This window comes from Lepidochelys olivacea (genome assembly GCF_965140295.1).
Source record: "Lepidochelys olivacea isolate rLepOli2 genome assembly, chromosome: 2".
NCBI classification, from domain to species: domain Eukaryota; kingdom Metazoa; phylum Chordata; order Testudines; family Cheloniidae; genus Lepidochelys; species Lepidochelys olivacea.
The window spans coordinates 105,793,861-105,811,957 of NC_140412.1; the positions used below are offsets into that span (position 1 = coordinate 105,793,861).

Genomic DNA, 18,097 nt, shown 5'->3' on the forward strand with positions numbered 1-18,097 from the left:
TTTTTTTAATACCTGAGCTCACTTGCCAGCCTGCTCTGGCAAAAAGAATGTTGACTGACACAGAATATATGTGCAAAGCTGCCACCTGGTCCAAGTTTTTAAAGCTCTACAGGTTCAATCTTCACTCATTTCCAGGCTGGTGCTTGGCAGAAAGTTGCTCCAAGCAGTAGTCCTGAAACAGATTAATAGATTTTTTTTTTTCTTTTTAAGGCTGGAAGGGACCATTAGATCATCTAGTTTGAACTCCTCAATAACAGACAATATAATTTCACTCCTGTATTGAGCTGAATAATTGGTTTGACTAAAGCAAATCTTACAGAAAGGCATCTAGTCTTGATTTGAAGACCTCAAGAGATTTTTTCCAATGATTAATCATCTTCACTTGTTTTTAAAATTTTGTCTTATTTATAATTTTGAATTTGTCCGGTTCAGATTAATGTTAATTTTAGGGAAGGCGAAACCACCTTCTTCTGTTCTACTTGCCTTCCTTACTAACTTTTTTCTGATGACTTGTGTTTCCCGTATATCTCAGATTAGGGGAAAGGTCAAAGTCCAGAATGAAAAATCGTTACTAAAATTTCCTTTCTGGGACCTATTCTTGTCCAGCAGGGCAGATTGGAGTTCTCCTGAATGTGTCTCTAATGGCCTCTTCAGGCTCCCTGTATATTGTTAACAATAATACTCAACTCCATTTGTGTTAGGAGTTTTAAATTCTAATCTACTCGTAAGAATTTGTTTCCATACAAGTTTGGAAATACTCATCTTTGTGGGTGGAAGGAGCAAGACCAAACAATGGAGCCTATGGACAAGTCTGAACAGCTTTTCATATTTGCAGGAAGGTGTGCTGGCCTGAACTAGGGGAGAGGTCTGTCCTACAGGGGGAATTTATCAAGTAACAAACTTTTACTTTTCTATTCTGACAAATAGCAACTATTTATGGTGGGGTAAAAGAAAGGGAGCTGAAGTCCAGTTAGTTGCAAGTTATTGGGATTTAGGCTTCTGAATCACTGGTAAGCACTTCTGAAAATTTTATCTTAAGTTTCCAGAACAAAAAAAAGTGCCTAGAGGAGGCATAAAGAATTTTTCTCCCCAGTCTTACCGTTGTACAGTTTGTAGTGGGGAGCATCTTGCAGGAATATGCCATTGCTATAAAGGACGCAAAAAAGAACTTTCTTTGTCACAGCTTTCAAATCGTGGTTAAGGGAACTATTGAGAATAATGATACAATTAAGCAGCCTGGCCTGCATAATCTAAATACTGACTGGAGCATTGACTGCTGTGGAGAGGTTTCAACAGAAAAGTTCAGGCAAGTTTGGTTCCATCACAGGAGGAGTTGCAAGAATTTCTAAAGAGTGATAGGGCCCACCACCTGAGAAATTTAATTTATTCTCTTCTCAGTTTGTGAAGGCTAGCGAAAAGCAACTAGGCCTGCCATCACAGAAATGGAAGGAGGAAAATGAATCTAGTGATGAAGCAGTTCCTAAAGACACGGCAGTATTTATTTCACTAGCATGTACATTCAGTTGCTTTCAGTACCACTTCATTACTTTTCCCATGATCAGTGTGCTCTAAGTGTGGGGTGGGAAACTTCAATCTTTGAAGAATGCTATAGTTGTCCCAATCATCAATCATGCCAATGAGACCTGGCCTCTGTTGACTTCTTTGATCCTTTCAGTTTTGGACTTTTCCTGAAGACTGCTCTAGGGCCACTAATAATCACTATAATGAAAAGTCAAAACTCAAGGCCTCTGTAGCCTTTTCCAGTCTGTCATGAAGTGCAGTTGACCCATTTATATGATCTATTTGGAGCTGATAGTGCAGCACTACAGTGGCTTCAGTGATTCCTTTCAAAGGGAGCTTGGGGTAGTGATTGACAGCTGCCCTTTCCCAAGAGACCTTGCGGGTGAGGTTCTACAGGTATCCATGCTCTTGAGACTTTTATAATCTCTAAGGCAAAAAGGGACCATCATGATCATCTAGTCTAACCTCCTGCACATCACAAGCCACAGAACCTCACCCACCCACTTCTATAATAGGTCCATAACTTCCGGCTCAATTACTGAAGTCCTCAAATCATGATTTAAAGACTTCAAGTTACAGAGAATCCATCACTTACTCTAGTTCAAATCAACAAGTGACCTGAACCTCACTCTGAGAGGAAGGCAAAAGGCCCCCAGAGTCTAAGAAATTCTTCACCAGGTCAGAATGGCAGACTGACCCCAAATATGGTGATCAGACCCTGAGCATTTGGGTGAGACCCACCAGTCATATCTGGGAAAGGATTTTTGTAGTAGCTCCATCTAGTGTCCCATTTCTCACCGTAGGAGATATTTGCTAATAACAGTCACAAATGGGCCATATGCCCTTGTAGGCAACTTCATTATGCCTTCTCCTCCAAAACTTTATCAAGCTCAGTCTTGAAACAAGTTGTTTTTTGACCCCACTTTCTCCTTGGAAAGCTGTTCCAGAACTGCATTCTTCTGATGATTAGAAACATTTAGTCCAATTTCAAGCCAAAATTTGTTGATGTCCATTTGCTTTTGTGCCAACATTGCCCCTTAACCTGGTGGTTATCCCTTTGATATATTTATAGAGAGCAACATATCTTCCCTCAGCATTCATTTTGTTAGGCTAAACAAGTCAAGCTCCTTAAGTCTTCTCTCGTGAGGTATCTTCTCCACTCTTCTGATCATCCTAGTAGCCCTTCTCTGCATCTGTTCCAGTCCTGAGTAAATCTTTCTTAAGCATGGGAGACTATCAGTATCAACATGATACCTCTTGTAGGAAACTGAGGTACTATGAACTCTGCTGTCAGCAGTACACGGCCACCCCACTTTACATCTACTTTTCAGCATACATGCTCAGTGTCACCAAGCCTTTGAGAAATTGGCTTCTGGATGAAAAGGAGCTGGGTCAGACTGAACCTTGGGAAGACCAAACTGATGCTGGAGAGAAGGGGGAAGTGTTCTGCAGAATTAGCAAACCAGTGACCTCTTCTTTCATCAAAAACACTTGTTCTTATATCATCGAGTCAAAGTCATGGTGTCCTATTGGACTTCTTGAGCTTGGATGTCGAGGTAGCAAAAGTGGAGAGAAATGATTCTCCCTTTCTACCTCCTTGGCTCATTGGACTGTCCCCTTTCTTGTCAGAGGTCCTGAATGATCCATGCATTAGCCACTTCCAGGCTGGAATACTTTCTCCACCAGTTTTCCCCTTACCTCCCTTCGAGATTGTTGGTGCTAACAATGGCAGTTTTACTACCACCCTCCCTTCCCCATCTCACACGCAGGTTGGTGTGGGGAATGGAGGAGGCTAGCAAATGAGACAGCCTCTGAAACATTCTACTCAGTATTGTAGAATGGTATCGCCTTACCTAAGAGGTGTTTGAACAAGTTTAGGAAGGAGAGGATCAATGTGGAAGAGGAAAGGGGCAGTGCTTCATGAAACCCTTTTGCCAGTGGACGCTTCCAGCCCAAACATGTGGCCTCTTCTGTTGTGGTTTGATTTTTGCCAGTTTCTTCTCCTCACCAGAACAAGACTGAATAAGGAAAACAAACATACAAAAATGGAAAACAGAAAAAAGTGAAGCAAGAAAAAATGGAAAACAGTAACTGTTGGGAAATGCTGTTACAGCAAAGAGTAGGGTACCTACTTCCCAGGCCATCTTTTGGAGAAGGTAGGAATCTAATAAATGAAATTGGGGAGCCAGTGGTAGAGAGGTAGCCAGGGGATTCCCTAAACCCTGGTACATTGTAATGTTTACTTTTGGTGTACACTTAAAATCTAGATTTATTGGTGCGTGTTGTAAAGAGTCACTGAACTGCATTGTGTCAGGATGATCAGATAAAGGTTGGAGTTGCATCCAGCACCTTGAATTTCATCTGAAAGTGAACTGGCACCAATGCAGAGAGTAGAGCAAGGTGTCAGTATATTACTGCCCAATACCTCTCAAGGGGGAAATTACATTATATGCTTGCAAGAGCTTTTGGGTGACTTTCTAAATCAATCCCAGGCTCATCTTATCATTGTAGTTAAACCTATGGGGGAGAGAGGCATAGATTATTGATGCCAGATGCATATCTGTGAGGGAAGGGGTGGAAGATGTTCAGCAATAAGGGAGAGGAATGTAGACATAGTATGCCTAAATAAGAGCTTGGCCAGGTACAGATTAGTCTGGTTGTCAAAGTAATGTGGAAGCAGTAGTTGTCAGAGCGTTCTACAGTGGGGTGGGGAGGGTAGTTTACTACTTAAGGTGGATGCAGATCTCTAACACCACTCCAACTGTGAGAACTTTGTCAGGTCTTCAGCCTTTAATCCTGGTCCCATACTCTGCCAGATGGTTGAGGAGCCTGATGGAGGCCATCTTTGGGCTTGAAAGGCTTAAAAGTTTGATATTGAAAACTTCTTAACCAATCAGTCACTGTCATCAAAGACTTCTTGGCCTCTCTCAACTGCCCTAAGAAGATGATTAGCAGAAGTTTTTTTCCACTTTCTGAAGTGGATGGGGAGTCAAGTTACTTGATGCCATCTGGCATTGATACATCATTCACTTTACAGTGATGTACCCTAAAAAACAGAATTTTTGAGATCAGGCAATACTTGGCATGGCTATTAATGTGAGAATCTGCTTTGTGTAAGGCAACAATTCCCTGCTCTCTGGAGATCAGCTGTCAAACAGGGAAGGAGCAGCCATACAGATTAATTCATTCTAACTCCTATTCCCTGCTTGAGTTCATCTTCACAGGCTGCAAACTGATGAATCTAATCCCCAGCCATGTTGTGGTGAGGATTTGTGCTATGCCCCAGCTTTTAAACAGTCCCTTGAAGGTACCCCTTAAATGTGCCAGACTCTCAAGGGATTACATTCTTCTTTTAAAGTAAGTAATGCAGACTTAGTGCCTCCCAGACTGAGCCTCAGCTCCAGCAGTGCTTCTCACTGAGGGTGAGCTCTCTCCAGCAAGTTGAGCTGAGACAGACTCCTGTTCAAATTCTTTTGTCCTCTTCAGAGATCAGTGCACCTCAGCAAGTATTTGCAATCACACCAGGAAGCCTTTTCAAAACCAGGTAACAATTTATTAGCCATCTGGCATAAAGAATCTGAAAGTCCTCAGGTTAGCATACAGAAACAAAGATTTAAAAACATAATCTCTACTGCCTTGAGCCATGCTGCTCCCGGAACTCTCTTGGTTTCCTTTGTTTCTGTCTCATTGTCTGTCAGTCCCAGGTCAGAGCTCTTGTGTTTCTCTAAAGGCCAGCTGTTAAACACAGCCACCTGACATCTTTTCCCTTTGTTCTTCAGCTTGGGGTCTCAGCTCTGCTTGTCTGCAGAGAGGTGGTGGTGGTGGGGAAATCTCCTTCCTTTTGGCTGTTTGCTAGGTGTGAGTTTTGCAAACATTGGGGTTCCCTTTGCCTTTCCAGCTCCTCCATTGATATGGGTCACTTTCAGCCAGTCCTTTAACGACCTATTCATTCCACCCGAGAGACAGTTACGTGACCAGAACACCTCATGTCTCCTGATTTGCCCTAGGAGTATTTTAACCTTTCTGCACCCACTGGCTACAATCTCAATTTATGTCAGTTACTGCCAGGCATATCGTTCAGAAAAATACTACAGAAAATTCCCCATTTTTTTTCTTTTACGTGGGGATCAGCAGCACCTCCTCTTGGGAGGCCAAGACTGCCTGTCCATCCTATTAGTCTTGTTGTAAAGGTTCTCCGAGCTGAGAAGTTACCTTAAGATGCTTTATGAATGCAAACTTAATGACATTGACTCTGCCTGGAAGCTCTGTAGTTCTTGGAGCAACGAATGCTCATTCCTTAGGAACTACAGGACAACTCACATGAGACCCAGTGTCAAAAGCTAGAAAAATGAAAATACACCTCTACCCCAATATAACGCGGTCTTTGGGAGCCAAAAAATCTTACCGCGTTATAGGTGAAACTGCGTTATATCGTACTTCCTTTGGCATAGAGTATTTCCATTATTAATACAGTATTTGACACAAGAAGATTTTATTCTTGGTGCTTTAGAAAGGGTGCATCTGATGTCGTCCTTCACATGAAGGCCAGGGTCGGGGCTCGCAGCCATGCCCTGGGGTCAGGGCTCACAGCTACACATGCCTACCGGGGTTGGGGCTCACCGGGGTCAGGGTTCGCAGCTATGCATCGCGGTTGGGGCTCGCAACTTGCAAGCATACGCTGGGTTTGGGGCTCACAACCCCCCACATAACCAGGTCGCGACCTGGTTCAGTTTGAGAACCAATGTGGTAGACGAGACAGAAAACCATTTTTGCTTTACTGCATTATATCCAAATTTGTGTTATATTGGATCACGTTATATTGGGGTAGAGGTGTATGTGACTGAAGTGTCTCTTATAGTCTTTCAGAGACCTATAACGGTATTTACTCCATGTGGGAATGAAGAGTAACTTAACTGATCAGTGAGAATTCAGAGTGGAAAACCAACAGTTTTCAGCTGAAGTGCCATTGATGGAGAAAACAAATGCAATGATTCTTGTTGGAGAGGGAATGAACTTTGAATTTTATTTTAGTCAGGGTGAAATTAGAGAAGAATGATAGTTTAAATGTGCATTTTACAAAAAATTATCTGAAAATATTTAGAGGTAAAAATGCTTTGTGAATTAAATATTGGTATGAGGAGAGGGGCTGTGTAATACAAGTGGTATTCTAAAAGTGAACTACAAAGGAAAACAAATGGGTTTGTATATTTTTATTGCTCTTTTCTTATGTTTAAAGGAGGTCTGAAAGGTTTAGCAATTTTTTTTTCTTCTCTCCCCGTTCTCTCCTCCCCACCCCCCGCCCCTTAACATTTTCTTGGCTTGTTTTTACCCTTAGGAATATTAAATGTCTGGTATTTCCTAGTTTTGCTGAAAGACTTGGTTGGATTAGGGGTTTTGAAAAGTGGTTCGAGCTTTTTCTCACCCATTTGTTGAAGGACGCGGTGTTGGAATCTTTAAGTTTTTTTCTTAGAGTGTGTGGGGTGCGTTTAGTTCATACAAGTAAAGCTTTAAACAGTCTGAATGAAAAGTCCCTTCCCTCTTGATTTCCCAGGTTTCATTTCTTGTGTATTGTGTTGTCTTAATTGTTCCAGTCTCTTTGATGGCCCAGAGTCCTTAAGGAACTGGAGTTTCTAATTTTTTTAAAAATCAGAGTGAGGGAAAGATCCATTCAGGCCTTCTTTATACATTATAAAGAAGCATAAAAGGGCACAAATCCAAATAATTTGTTTTCTCACGCATGTCATCTTTACATATGTCTTTGTAAAGTTGTCTGAACCTGTTTCTTGGGGGGTACACTTCTGTTGGTGGCATTTTCTTTGGACCATGACATAAACTGGCAGTTTATAGAATCCTGGTGTGTTTTTTGACAAGGTGCTGTGTGAACTTTTTTTATTTATTTGCAGAGATACAGAACAAAGCCGTATTGCTGTAGCCTATGCAAGTTCTCCTCAAAATTTCTTACTTCGTTCAAGAATCATTTGCACCGTTACCATGAAGATGAAATGGACCAAGAGCTGGTGGTTCCTTGCCCAAAATGTGCATTTGCTTCTGATTCAAAAATAGTGGGAAAACACATCCGGATGTTTCACTCTTCTAATAGGAAAATACAGAACTATACAGTGAGCATTTTGGGTGGCATGAAACAATTCAGGAGTGACATTATAAACTTCACATGTCTAAAATGTCACTTTACAGACACACTGTACTACAATATGAAGAAACATGTGCTGATGAACCATTTTCAAAATTTAATAAGCACATATTTTGGCCAGAGACCAGATGAAAATGAAGAGAATTTTATTGAGCACTACTGTAAAAAATGTAATGCTTCTGCAAACAGCCAAGATTCTTTAATGTATCATGTCTTAACATCTGATATGCACAGAGATCTGGAGAATAAACTTAGATCTGTGATTTCAGAACATATTAAGAAACCAGGACTTGTGAAGCAAATGCATATTGCTCCCAAGCCTCCCACAACTATAGCAGCTCCATCTTTAATGCCCACCACTGCTCCATCAAGCTCAGTTACTACTCCAACTTGCATTCAACTTGCATTTCCTCAGAATAATCAGAACCAAACCATGGTACAGGGAAAAGCAGTTCAAAACACAGTTAGACCTCTGACTGTTTCAAATGTCTCTGGTAGCCTTACACATACGTCTCCTGCTCCAGTTGTTACTCCACCACATGTTACTCTTGTATCCAGTCCGCTCCCAGTAGGTCAGAATGTTAATCTTCAGCCACCAGTTCCACAACCTGTTTTTGTTTCCCATAGGGTCCCTCTTAATCAGCCTGTCAGGCCTGGGGTTCTTCCCCTTACTCAGCCTGTTGGGACCATAAATAGACCTGTTGCTCCTGGGGTTCTTCCACTTAGTCAACCTGTCAGGCCTGGTCTTCTTCCTGTTAATCAGCCTATTGGGACCATAAATAGTCTGGTTGCACCTGGGGCTCTACCAGTAGCCCATCCTGTTGGTCCTGTAAATAGTCATGTTGGGCCTGGAGTTCTCCCAGTAACTAGACCTCTTGCACCTGGGGTTCTCCCTATAAATCGACCTGTTGGGAATATGAATCGACCCATTGGTCCTGGGGTTCTTCCTATGCCCCAGACTGTTACCTCAGGAGTTCTCCAGCTTAATCAGCCTGTTGCATCAGAGGTTCTTCCTGTAAGACAGCCTGTCAGACCTGGGATTCTCCAACTTAATCAACCTGTTACCTCAGGGGTTCTCCCTGTAAATCAGCCCATCAGACCTGGAGTTTCTCAAAATACCACTTTCCTGACTGCAGGACCTATACTTAGACAGTTAATTCCAACTGGTAAGCAGGTTAATGGGATACCTACATATACCCTTGCACCAGTTTCAGTTACTTTGCCTGTACCACCTGGTGGCGGGGTAGCAACTGTTACACCACCGCAAATGCCCATTCAGCTAATGCAGTCTGGCACAGTAACTCAGATATCTCGCTCTCCAGCTAGTGCACCTTCTCCTCCTGTTGTTGTGACTTCTTCCCACAATATGTCTGTACAGGCTTCTCCATCTGCTCCTGAAACAAGCCAAGCCCTCAAACAGGCTAAGCAATGGAAGACGTGCCCTGTATGCAATGAGCTCTTCCCATCAAATGTCTATCAGGTCCACATGGAAGTGGCTCATAAGCACAATGCAGTAAAAACAGAGGAAACCCTTGAACCTGACAAGCTTGCAGTATGTGCACCCTTTCTGAGGTGGATGAAAGAGAAGACTGTCCGGTGTTTCTCTTGTAAATGTTTCCTGTGTGAGGAAGAACTTATAAAACATCTTCTGATGCATGGCTTAGCTTGTTTGTTCTGTACATATACTTTCCATGATCTAAAAAGCCTTGTGGAACATAATAAGACTGTGCATAATGGAAGGAAGAAGTTACATGAAGACTACAGCAACAGAGGATTTCAGCTAGATAATGATGCTGACGGTGACCTTATATTTCCACATTTTGATTTCAGTACAATGTTACCAAAAGAAGAACTTGGTGAAAAGGAAGTATACTTGGCAGTACTTGCAGGGGTAAACTCGAGGACCCTCGTACCTGTCTACATCAAAGTGAAGCATCAGACAGCTGAAGTGGACAGTATGTGCAGCAAAAAAGTATTTACATGCCCCTTTTGTTTTGGTACTTTCATTAGCAAAGAAGCCTATGAAATGCATTTGAAAGAGAGGCATCATATCATGCCAACTGTACACACAATTTTAAAGTCTCCTGCTTTCAAGTGCATCCATTGCTGTGGGGTGTACACTGGAAATATGACTTTGACAGCTATTGCTGTGCATTTGCTCCGCTGCAGAAGTGCTCCCAAAGACAGCAACTCAAGTATGAAAGTGCCACTTGAGCGCAGTGAGAAGAAAGAGCTATCATTTGTGAATGGTGAAAAGCATGATTCTGTCTCTCAGTCTGCTAAAAGAAAACAATCTGATCTATGCTCTGTTGCAGAGGACCAAAGGAATAAAGAACAGCAGCCTCAGTCCTTAAATACCGGCACAGCTCTAGCTCCAGATAAAGATGTGAATGTAGGGGTAGTGCCTGTCAAGCGACAAAAGGTTGAAAGCAGGACTGAGATGAAAGGACCTCCTTCAAGTGAGGACCTCCATATTCTAGCATTAGATCCTAAACAGTATGAACACAGTTCATATGAAGCTCGAAAACAGTTTTTGGCAGATTACTTTCACAAGAGGCCGTATCCTACAAAAAAGGAGATGGAATTACTGTCCTCAATGCTATGCGTATGGAAAATGGATGTTGCATCATTTTTTGGGAAAAAACGACATGTGTGCCTAAAGGCGATAAAAAATCGCCAACCCTCTGTGCTTCTGGGTTTCAGTATGTCTGAACTTAAAAATGTAAAGCACAGTTTGAGTTTAAAATATAAACTGCAGGATCTGTAAAAATGCTTTATAGTTTTAAAAAGAATCATAATTGCATACTTCTCAGTTTAGCAATTTATTACAGTGGTTTAATTTCTTTTAACTTCGAAACTGACCTTTGCAGGGTTACAGTAGAACACAAAGTCTCATTCAAATCTGACTTTGTTATTGGAAAAAAGCAACAGTGATCGTAGATCTGAGGAAGGTAGATCCTTCAAATTTTCAGCTCCGGAATTTGTTTTAGCTTTATTTTTCTTTTGTGGAGTAGGTTTTTCCCTCCCTGCCCCACTCCATTAGGCTTTTATACCACATGTATTGTCTTTCCTGATTTACAGTTTATTTTTTGTCAGCAATGTCAACCTCTCCCTGAAAAAAAAAAAGGGGGGGGCGCTATAATGTTGGTTAAAATATCAAGACAAACTAAATGAGAACAGAACGAATTAAAGTATTGGTTTAAATTTCTTTAAACTCCTAATTTTATTTTTGTCTTTTATCCTCTAAAGAAAATGATTGTGGTACTGAACTTCCTCCTCGTAACCTACCCAAAAAAGCTAGGTTTATTTTAGCAATAATAAAATGTATGCAGCAATTTTTTCCTCAAAAGAAGAGTACATGTGCCAGTTCCAGTGATGCACAGTAGCTAAACATCTCTCTATTTTTGGGAGGGAGGCAGGTTCCTCTTAAACTAGTGGAATTAGGTGATTTACACTTGCTGTGATTTTATCCCATTAAAAATTAACTCTCTTTAATTCAAAGGGATTGTTTACTGTCACTTTGTAGATATGGGACACTTTCCAGTTGCTAAATTTGTACAATTTCAAAGCCTGTTGACCACTTAATTGCAAACGGTGAAGTAGTTTTAGAGAATTACCAAATTACTTTGATGCATCTTGACATAATGTGACTTTTATTCACATATCTTTCCTTACCTGTAGAAATCTCAGTCCAAGCATCACTGAAGTCAATGGGAATGTGTCTATGCTGACTCTAATGCGTGTTGGTTAGGATATTGAGTGAACACACGCCCCTTTTAATAACCAATGAGAAATTTAGCTTAAACCACTCTCCTTTTTATAACAGTCAGAAAGCAGCTAAAGCTAGGAGTGGATGGAATGGTAATATGGCACCTTTCGCCTATATGTCGTTGATTTCAAATGGGACTTCCATATGTGATGAGTACACATTCTTGCCATCTGACAGATAGTTAATGGTTTCTATGAAATAAATTGGTCTCAAACTAGTTTCTAGTGAACAAGTGTCTACACCACAAAAAGTACCTCCAGAACTGCCATCATTGGTAATTGAGAGTCAAAGGGTTGAGTGGGTTTGATTAAACTACCTTTAAAGTGAATTAGGGATGTGATTTTGTGGTCACTTGCATTACCAGTTCATTGTTATACCTGCTATCTGTATAAATGGGGGGCTTTGGTTTTAATCCAATTGTCAGTTTGGCACTTTCCAAAAATCACTAAAATTACTTTATGCCAAACAAGGCCAGTAACAGAGGCCATTCAAAGTGAATATTACAAGTGGTCTGTCCTACCACTGAACTTGTCCTGTCTTTAAACAAAGGAAAGAAGAATAATGTGCTCATTGTGATTAATTTAGGTAATAAAGTCAGTCTTTTCCTAGTCAACCAATTTTCATCCCATATCAGAGTTTTGTGTTTTTTAAATTGCATGTACAAGTAACTTTACATTGAACATTTCAAGCAGTTGTATAACAGGGCATGACTTATTGTAACCATAACTATCAAAGGAAAAGCTTGCTGCCTTCCTATTTGAGCTTCTACAAACTTTAAAATATCTGTGTTTTGGATTAAAAGTGTGGTATTTTCCTGTTTTTGAAAAAATGGTGAAGTGTTCTCATATACTTACCATTCCATTAATTTTTGTTTAAATTGTAAAATACAAAAAGAAAATCCACAATAAAACTGAAACTAGTCATGTAATACGAACACTGAACAAAAATCCTGTAAGGGATTATTATATTTTTGGGAGTGTGCGGGGAGAATAGATCAACAGGACCTAAAAACAATAAGAAAAAAATGATGCTGTATCCTAAAAGGATCCTGTAATATCTAATCTGACTTGTGATTTGGCTGAGTTCAGTTTGTGAATCAGTCTGGAGAGCTTAAGGGGATTTAAAAAAATACTTGGAAAAAGAATGTGAGCAGGCTCTATATACGATAGGCAAGATTCATCTCTGGTGTAACACCATATCAATGGAGTTATACTACAGATTTGACAATATAGATCTACAAGACAGCTTAAGATGAGTGGTTTAAGGTACTGTTTATATATTACAAATAATGTTTCTTATTGGGAGAGAACTAAGAAGTGATATTAAGAGTTGATTCTTGCCATGGTGGTGGAGGAAACAATCTAGTTTTACCAGTTTTCTTTATTGTACACGGGCCAGGGACAATGTTAAACATTTTATCTATTTGGCCTTTGATTTCACAGTTTTCAAATAAACCAACTTTTTAACTTTTTTTTTAAGGTGTGTGCATATGAATGGTTATTTTTAAAAACTAGACTTTGAGAGTTTGTAATGTTTCATTAACATTCAGCATGATAACTTGACATGAAAAATTAATAATTTGGATTCAAAATAGTCATATGTCTAAGCAAAACAGAAATAAAGACCTAGATCTTCTAGTTCTTCAAAAGGAGGCAGGGGGAAGGAGAGGACACCACTGCAAGAGAGTTTGTAAGAAAAATACATTCTACCTCATCTAGAAAATCTGATTTGAGTCCACATCCTTTCCTATAAACCTGGTGCTCCAAAGGCTTGATCATGAGCATTTAATAGCAGTAGGAGCAAGATCAAAGCCTAAGGGCTTGGCCACACTTACATTTTGCTCTAACTTGCTGGCTCAGGGGTGTGAAAAATCACCCCCCTGAAGGCAGCAAGTCAGAGTGCTTTAAAGCACTAGTGTAAACAGGCTCTGAGTGCTGGGCTCCGCGAAGCTAATCCCCTCGTGGAGGTGGATTACCAGGAGTGCTGGGAGAGCTCTCTTCCCAGCGCTCACGCGTGACCACACTCACACTTCAAAGCGCTGCTCCGGGAGCGCTCCCACGACAGCACTTTGAAGTTTAGCCATGCCCTTAGACTTTAAAGTGACGGTTATTTGTCTGTGACTGAAACAATTTTTTTAAAAAACAGAAGTGATTGATCTAGGGAAGATCCCAACTCATACATGTGTAACAGTATATAGGGTAAGCTTTTTTGGAAGTAGGGGGCTTGGTTCGGAGAAACTACAAGAGGTTTTCTTTAAAACAAAACAATGCAGGTTAGTAAGCTACCAATTTCAGCGTAAATTAGATTTGTGCTGTTGCTGCTTAGGAAGGTGCTAGTTTGTATTTGAACTTATTGCCATGTGCTAAGTATAGTCGTGGCTGGCTTCTGCAGAATTTCCCATTAAAGAACTTAGCTCCTCTAGCTAACTTTCCCTTCTTTTGAGAAAAGAAACTGGCTGCCACATCTTGAGTCACCCTGCCAGATAAGTTGCCATCTTCTATCTGCTCAGGTGAGCAATTTTTATGTGCATAAAAGGATAACTAAATAGTGACTGGCTCAGAGGGTGAAATTACTTCATTTATGGATGAACAGGTATCTCAATTCATTACAATGTGCTTGCTTTGGGTATAGTTTAGTGTGGTATCTGTATTTTTAAGTGAAAAGATGTATTAGTAAATCACTAAGCATAATACAACTCATAGGAAGTGCAGTATGAAAGATTATTAGTAACTTGATTTATATTAACTTTGTGGAAGGATAGAAAATACTACACATGTGAAAAAGATTGTTAGTTAATGGTGCATTGGGACCTTTAACTTTTGTGGCTCCTGCCTTTTTAAACAAACCTGTGCCAAGTTTTCATAATGTAGTTGACAATTTACTTCCTAGGGTTTTAATGCCCTCCATAAAAAAGAAAGGGAAGTAGTAGTAATAGGAGAAGAATATTCACTACACAAGCTTTCTTAACTAAGTTTTTACGAGCTAATTTAAGATGCACCAGCCAGTAGCCTTTAATTAGGATTAAAAATGTGCACTCTGAACAAATCCCTTTGCACTGTATCTCAATAGAGAAGTTAAAACTCCCAAACTTAAAAATATTTTTCTGTCTGTGACCATGCAATTTTCAAACATCAAAGACTTCCACCCAGTGCTTTTTCAAAGTTGGGTATATACATATCCTTCTAGGAGCTTGTGCTATTTTAGGGACCACCTCGACCAGTAAGGAGTTCTGTCACAACCTGCCCTCTAATGTAAGGTGCCTTTATACTGTTCAGCTGTGGTTTAAACCCCTCAGAGCCATAGCCTGCCCACAACAGTCTCATCCTGGCTTCCAGTAGCCCTTCCACTGTGGAGTCTCCCTATATCTGTCCTCCTTCAGTTTTTAACCACTAGCTGCTCTGACTTGTCACCACAAAAGGTGTTAAACCACCTCCTCCCAGTTGTCAGCTCAGTTTGGCACCTCCATTTCACACTGTCAAGGTTCCTCCCCCACTCTGAACTCTAGGGTACAGATGTGGGGACCTGCATGAAAAACCTCCTAAGCTTATCTTTACCAGCTTAGGTCAAAACTTCCCCAAGGTACAAAATATTACCCCCGTTATCCTTGGAATGGCCGCTACCACCACCAAACTAATACTGGTTACTGGGGAAGAGCTGTTTGGACGCGTCCTTCCCCCCAAAATACTTCCCAAAACCTTGCACCCCACTTCCTGGACAAGGTTTGGTAAAAAGCCTCACCAATTTGCCTAGGTGACTACAGACCCAGACCCTTGGATCTTAAGAACAATGAACAATCCTCCCAACACTTGCACTCCCCCTTTCCTGGGAAATGTTGGATAAAAAGCCTCACCAATTTGCATAGGTGACCACAGACCCAAACCCTTGGATCTGAGAACAATGAAAAAGCATTCAGTGTTTTACAAGAAGACTTTTAATAAAAAATAGAAGTAAATAGAAATAAAGAAATCCCCCCTGTAAAATCAGGATGGTATATATCTTACAGGGTAATTAGATTCAAAAACATAGAGAACCCCTCTAGGCAAAACCTTAAGTTACAAAAAAGATACACAGACAGAAATAGTTATTCTATTCAGCACAATTCTTTTCTCAGCCATTTAAAGAAATCATAATCTAACACATACCTAGCTAGATTACTTACTAAAAGTTCTAAGACTCCATTCCTGTTCTGTCCCCGGCCAAGACGACTACAGACAGACACACAAACCCTTTGTTTCTCTCCCTCCTCCCAGCTTTTGAAAGTATCTTGTCTCCTCATTGGTCATTTTGGTCAGGTGCCAGCGAGGTTACCTTTAGCTTCTTAACCCTTTACAGGTGAGAGGAGCTTTCCCCTGGCCAGGAGGGATTTCAAAGGGGTTTACCCTTCCCTTTATATTTATGACACGCCCCCCAAATCTCAGCTAGGGTGAAACACTGGCTGGGATTTCTTCCTGGAGCTCTAGGAAAACAGAGTTAATAAGACACATGCATCTCTAAATATACTACCAAGTACATAAAGACTAACAATATTTTCCACATCTCAAGGACGATTTTAACCAGTTGATTCTGGGAAACTTTCACGGGAGAGTGCATCAGCCACTTTGTTAGAAGCTCCTGAGATGTGTTGGATGTCGAAATCAAAATCTTGGAGAGCTAAACTCCACCGAAGAAGTTTTCTGTTAGTTTCTTTGACGGTGTGAAGCCACTTTAGTGCAGCATGGTCGGTTTGCAGGTGGAAACGCCGTCCCCAAACATATGGGCGTAGCTTTTCCAGAGCGTAGACAATGGCATAACATTCTTTTTCAGTGACTGACCAGTTGCTTTCCCTCTCAGACAGTTTTTTGCTGAGAAACACTACAGGGTGGAATTCTTGATCAGGTCCTTTCTGCATTAAAACTGCTCCCACACCACGCTTGGATGCATCTGTGGTTACTAGGAACGGTTTGTCAAAGTCTGGGGCCCTTAGTACAGGGTCAGACATGAGTGTCGCTTTAAGCTTGTTAAAGGCCTTCTGACACTTTCCGGTCCACTGAACAGCATTTGGCTGTTTCTTTTTGGTTAGGTCTGTCAGTGGGGCAGCGATTTGGCTGTAGTGCGGTACAAATCGTCTGTAATAACCGGCCAAGCCTAAGAAGGATTGAACCTGTTTCTTTGACTTTGGGACAGGCCACTTTTGGATAGCATCCACTTTGGCCTGTAGGGGGTTGATAGTTCCTTGACCCACCTGGTGTCCAAGGTAAGTCACTCTGTTTAGGCCTATTTGACACTTCTTAGCCTTAACAGTTAGTCCTGCCTCCCTTATGCGCTCAAGGACTTTTTGTAGATGTTCCAGGTGGTCTGCCCAGGAATCCGAAAATATGGCCACATCGTCAAGGTAGGCGACTGCATATTCTCCTAATCCCGCTAGGAGACCATCTACAAGTCTTTGGAAAGTGGCGGGTGCATTTCGCAGCCCGAAAGGGAGTACATTAAATTCATACAGCCCGAGATGTGTGATGAAGGCTGACCTTTCCTTGGCAGATTCATCTAGAGGTACCTGCCAGTACCCCTTGGTTAAGTCCAAGGTAGAGATGAACTGGGCCCTTCCCAGTTTCTCTAATAGTTCATCTGTGCGTGGCATGGGATAGTTGTCTGGGTGAGTTACAGCATTTAGCTTACGGTAGTCCACGCAAAAACGTATTTCCCCATCTGGTTTGGGAACTAGAACCACTGGAGATGCCCATGCACTTTCAGAGGGGCGGATTACACCCATCTGTAACATATCCTGGATCTCCCGTTCTATAGCAGTTTTAGCTTGAGGAGACACCCGGTAAGGTTGGACCCTAATTGGGTGAGCATTACCTGTGTCAATGGAGTGGTATGCCCGTTCAGTCAGTCCTGGGGTGGCTGAGAACGTTGGCGCGTAGCTAGTGCACAGCTCCTGGATCTGCTGTCACTGCATACGCCCAAGGGTCCTGGAGAGGTTCACCTCTTCCACACCACCAGCACATTTCCCTTCGTAGTAGACACCTTCAGGCCACTCAGCGTCGTCTCCTCCCTGGGCTGTAAACTGACAAACCTTTAATTCTCTGGAATAAAAGGGCTTTAGAGAATTAATATGATACACCTTAGGCTTTCGGTTGGAGGTGGGGAATGCTATGAGATAATTAACAGCTCCCAGGCGCTCCTGGACCACGAATGGCCCTTCCCACGATGCTTCCATTTTATGGGCCTGGAGCGCCTTTAAGACCATGACCTGGTCTCCTACTTTGAAGGAACGCTCTCTGGCATGTTTATCATACCAGGCTTTTTGCTCTTTTTGAGCATCCTGTAAGTTTTCTCTAGCAAGGGCTAAAGAGGTTCGGAGGGTGTTTTGTAGGTTGGTTACAAAGTCCAGAATGTTAGTTCCTGGAGAAGGTGTAAATCCCTCCCATTGCTGCTTCACCAACTGCAATGGCCCCTTAACCTCACGGCCATATACAAGTTCAAATGGGGAAAACCCTAAACTGGGATGTGGTACAGCTCTGTAGGCAAAGAGCAACTGCTGCAATACTAGGTCCCAATCATTGGAGCGCTCATTTACGAATTTACGTATCATGGCCCCCAAAGTTCCATTAAACTTCTCCACCATGCCATTTGTTTGATGATGGTAAGGAGTGGCAACCAAGTGATTTACCCCA

At 41.5% G+C, this 18,097-nt stretch overlaps 1 protein-coding gene across 3 annotated transcripts in view; it reads left to right on the forward strand.

Moving 5' to 3' along the window:
• The window catches only part of ADNP2 (ADNP homeobox 2), a 31,375-nt gene extending 18,463 nt beyond the window's left edge, over positions 1-12,912 (forward strand). For 2 of the 3 annotated variants that reach the window (XM_084618730.1, XM_084618731.1), the window contains one exon: positions 7,425-12,912. In XM_084618730.1, coding sequence (XP_084474856.1) covers positions 7,425-10,439 — 3,015 coding nt within the window. In that variant the 3' untranslated portion in view covers positions 10,440-12,912. Of the gene's footprint in view, positions 1-3,532; positions 3,678-7,424 lie in introns of all 3 variants that reach the window. The other variant, XM_084618732.1, reaches the window with a different exon arrangement.
• Positions 12,913-18,097: the final 5,185 nt, after the last annotated feature.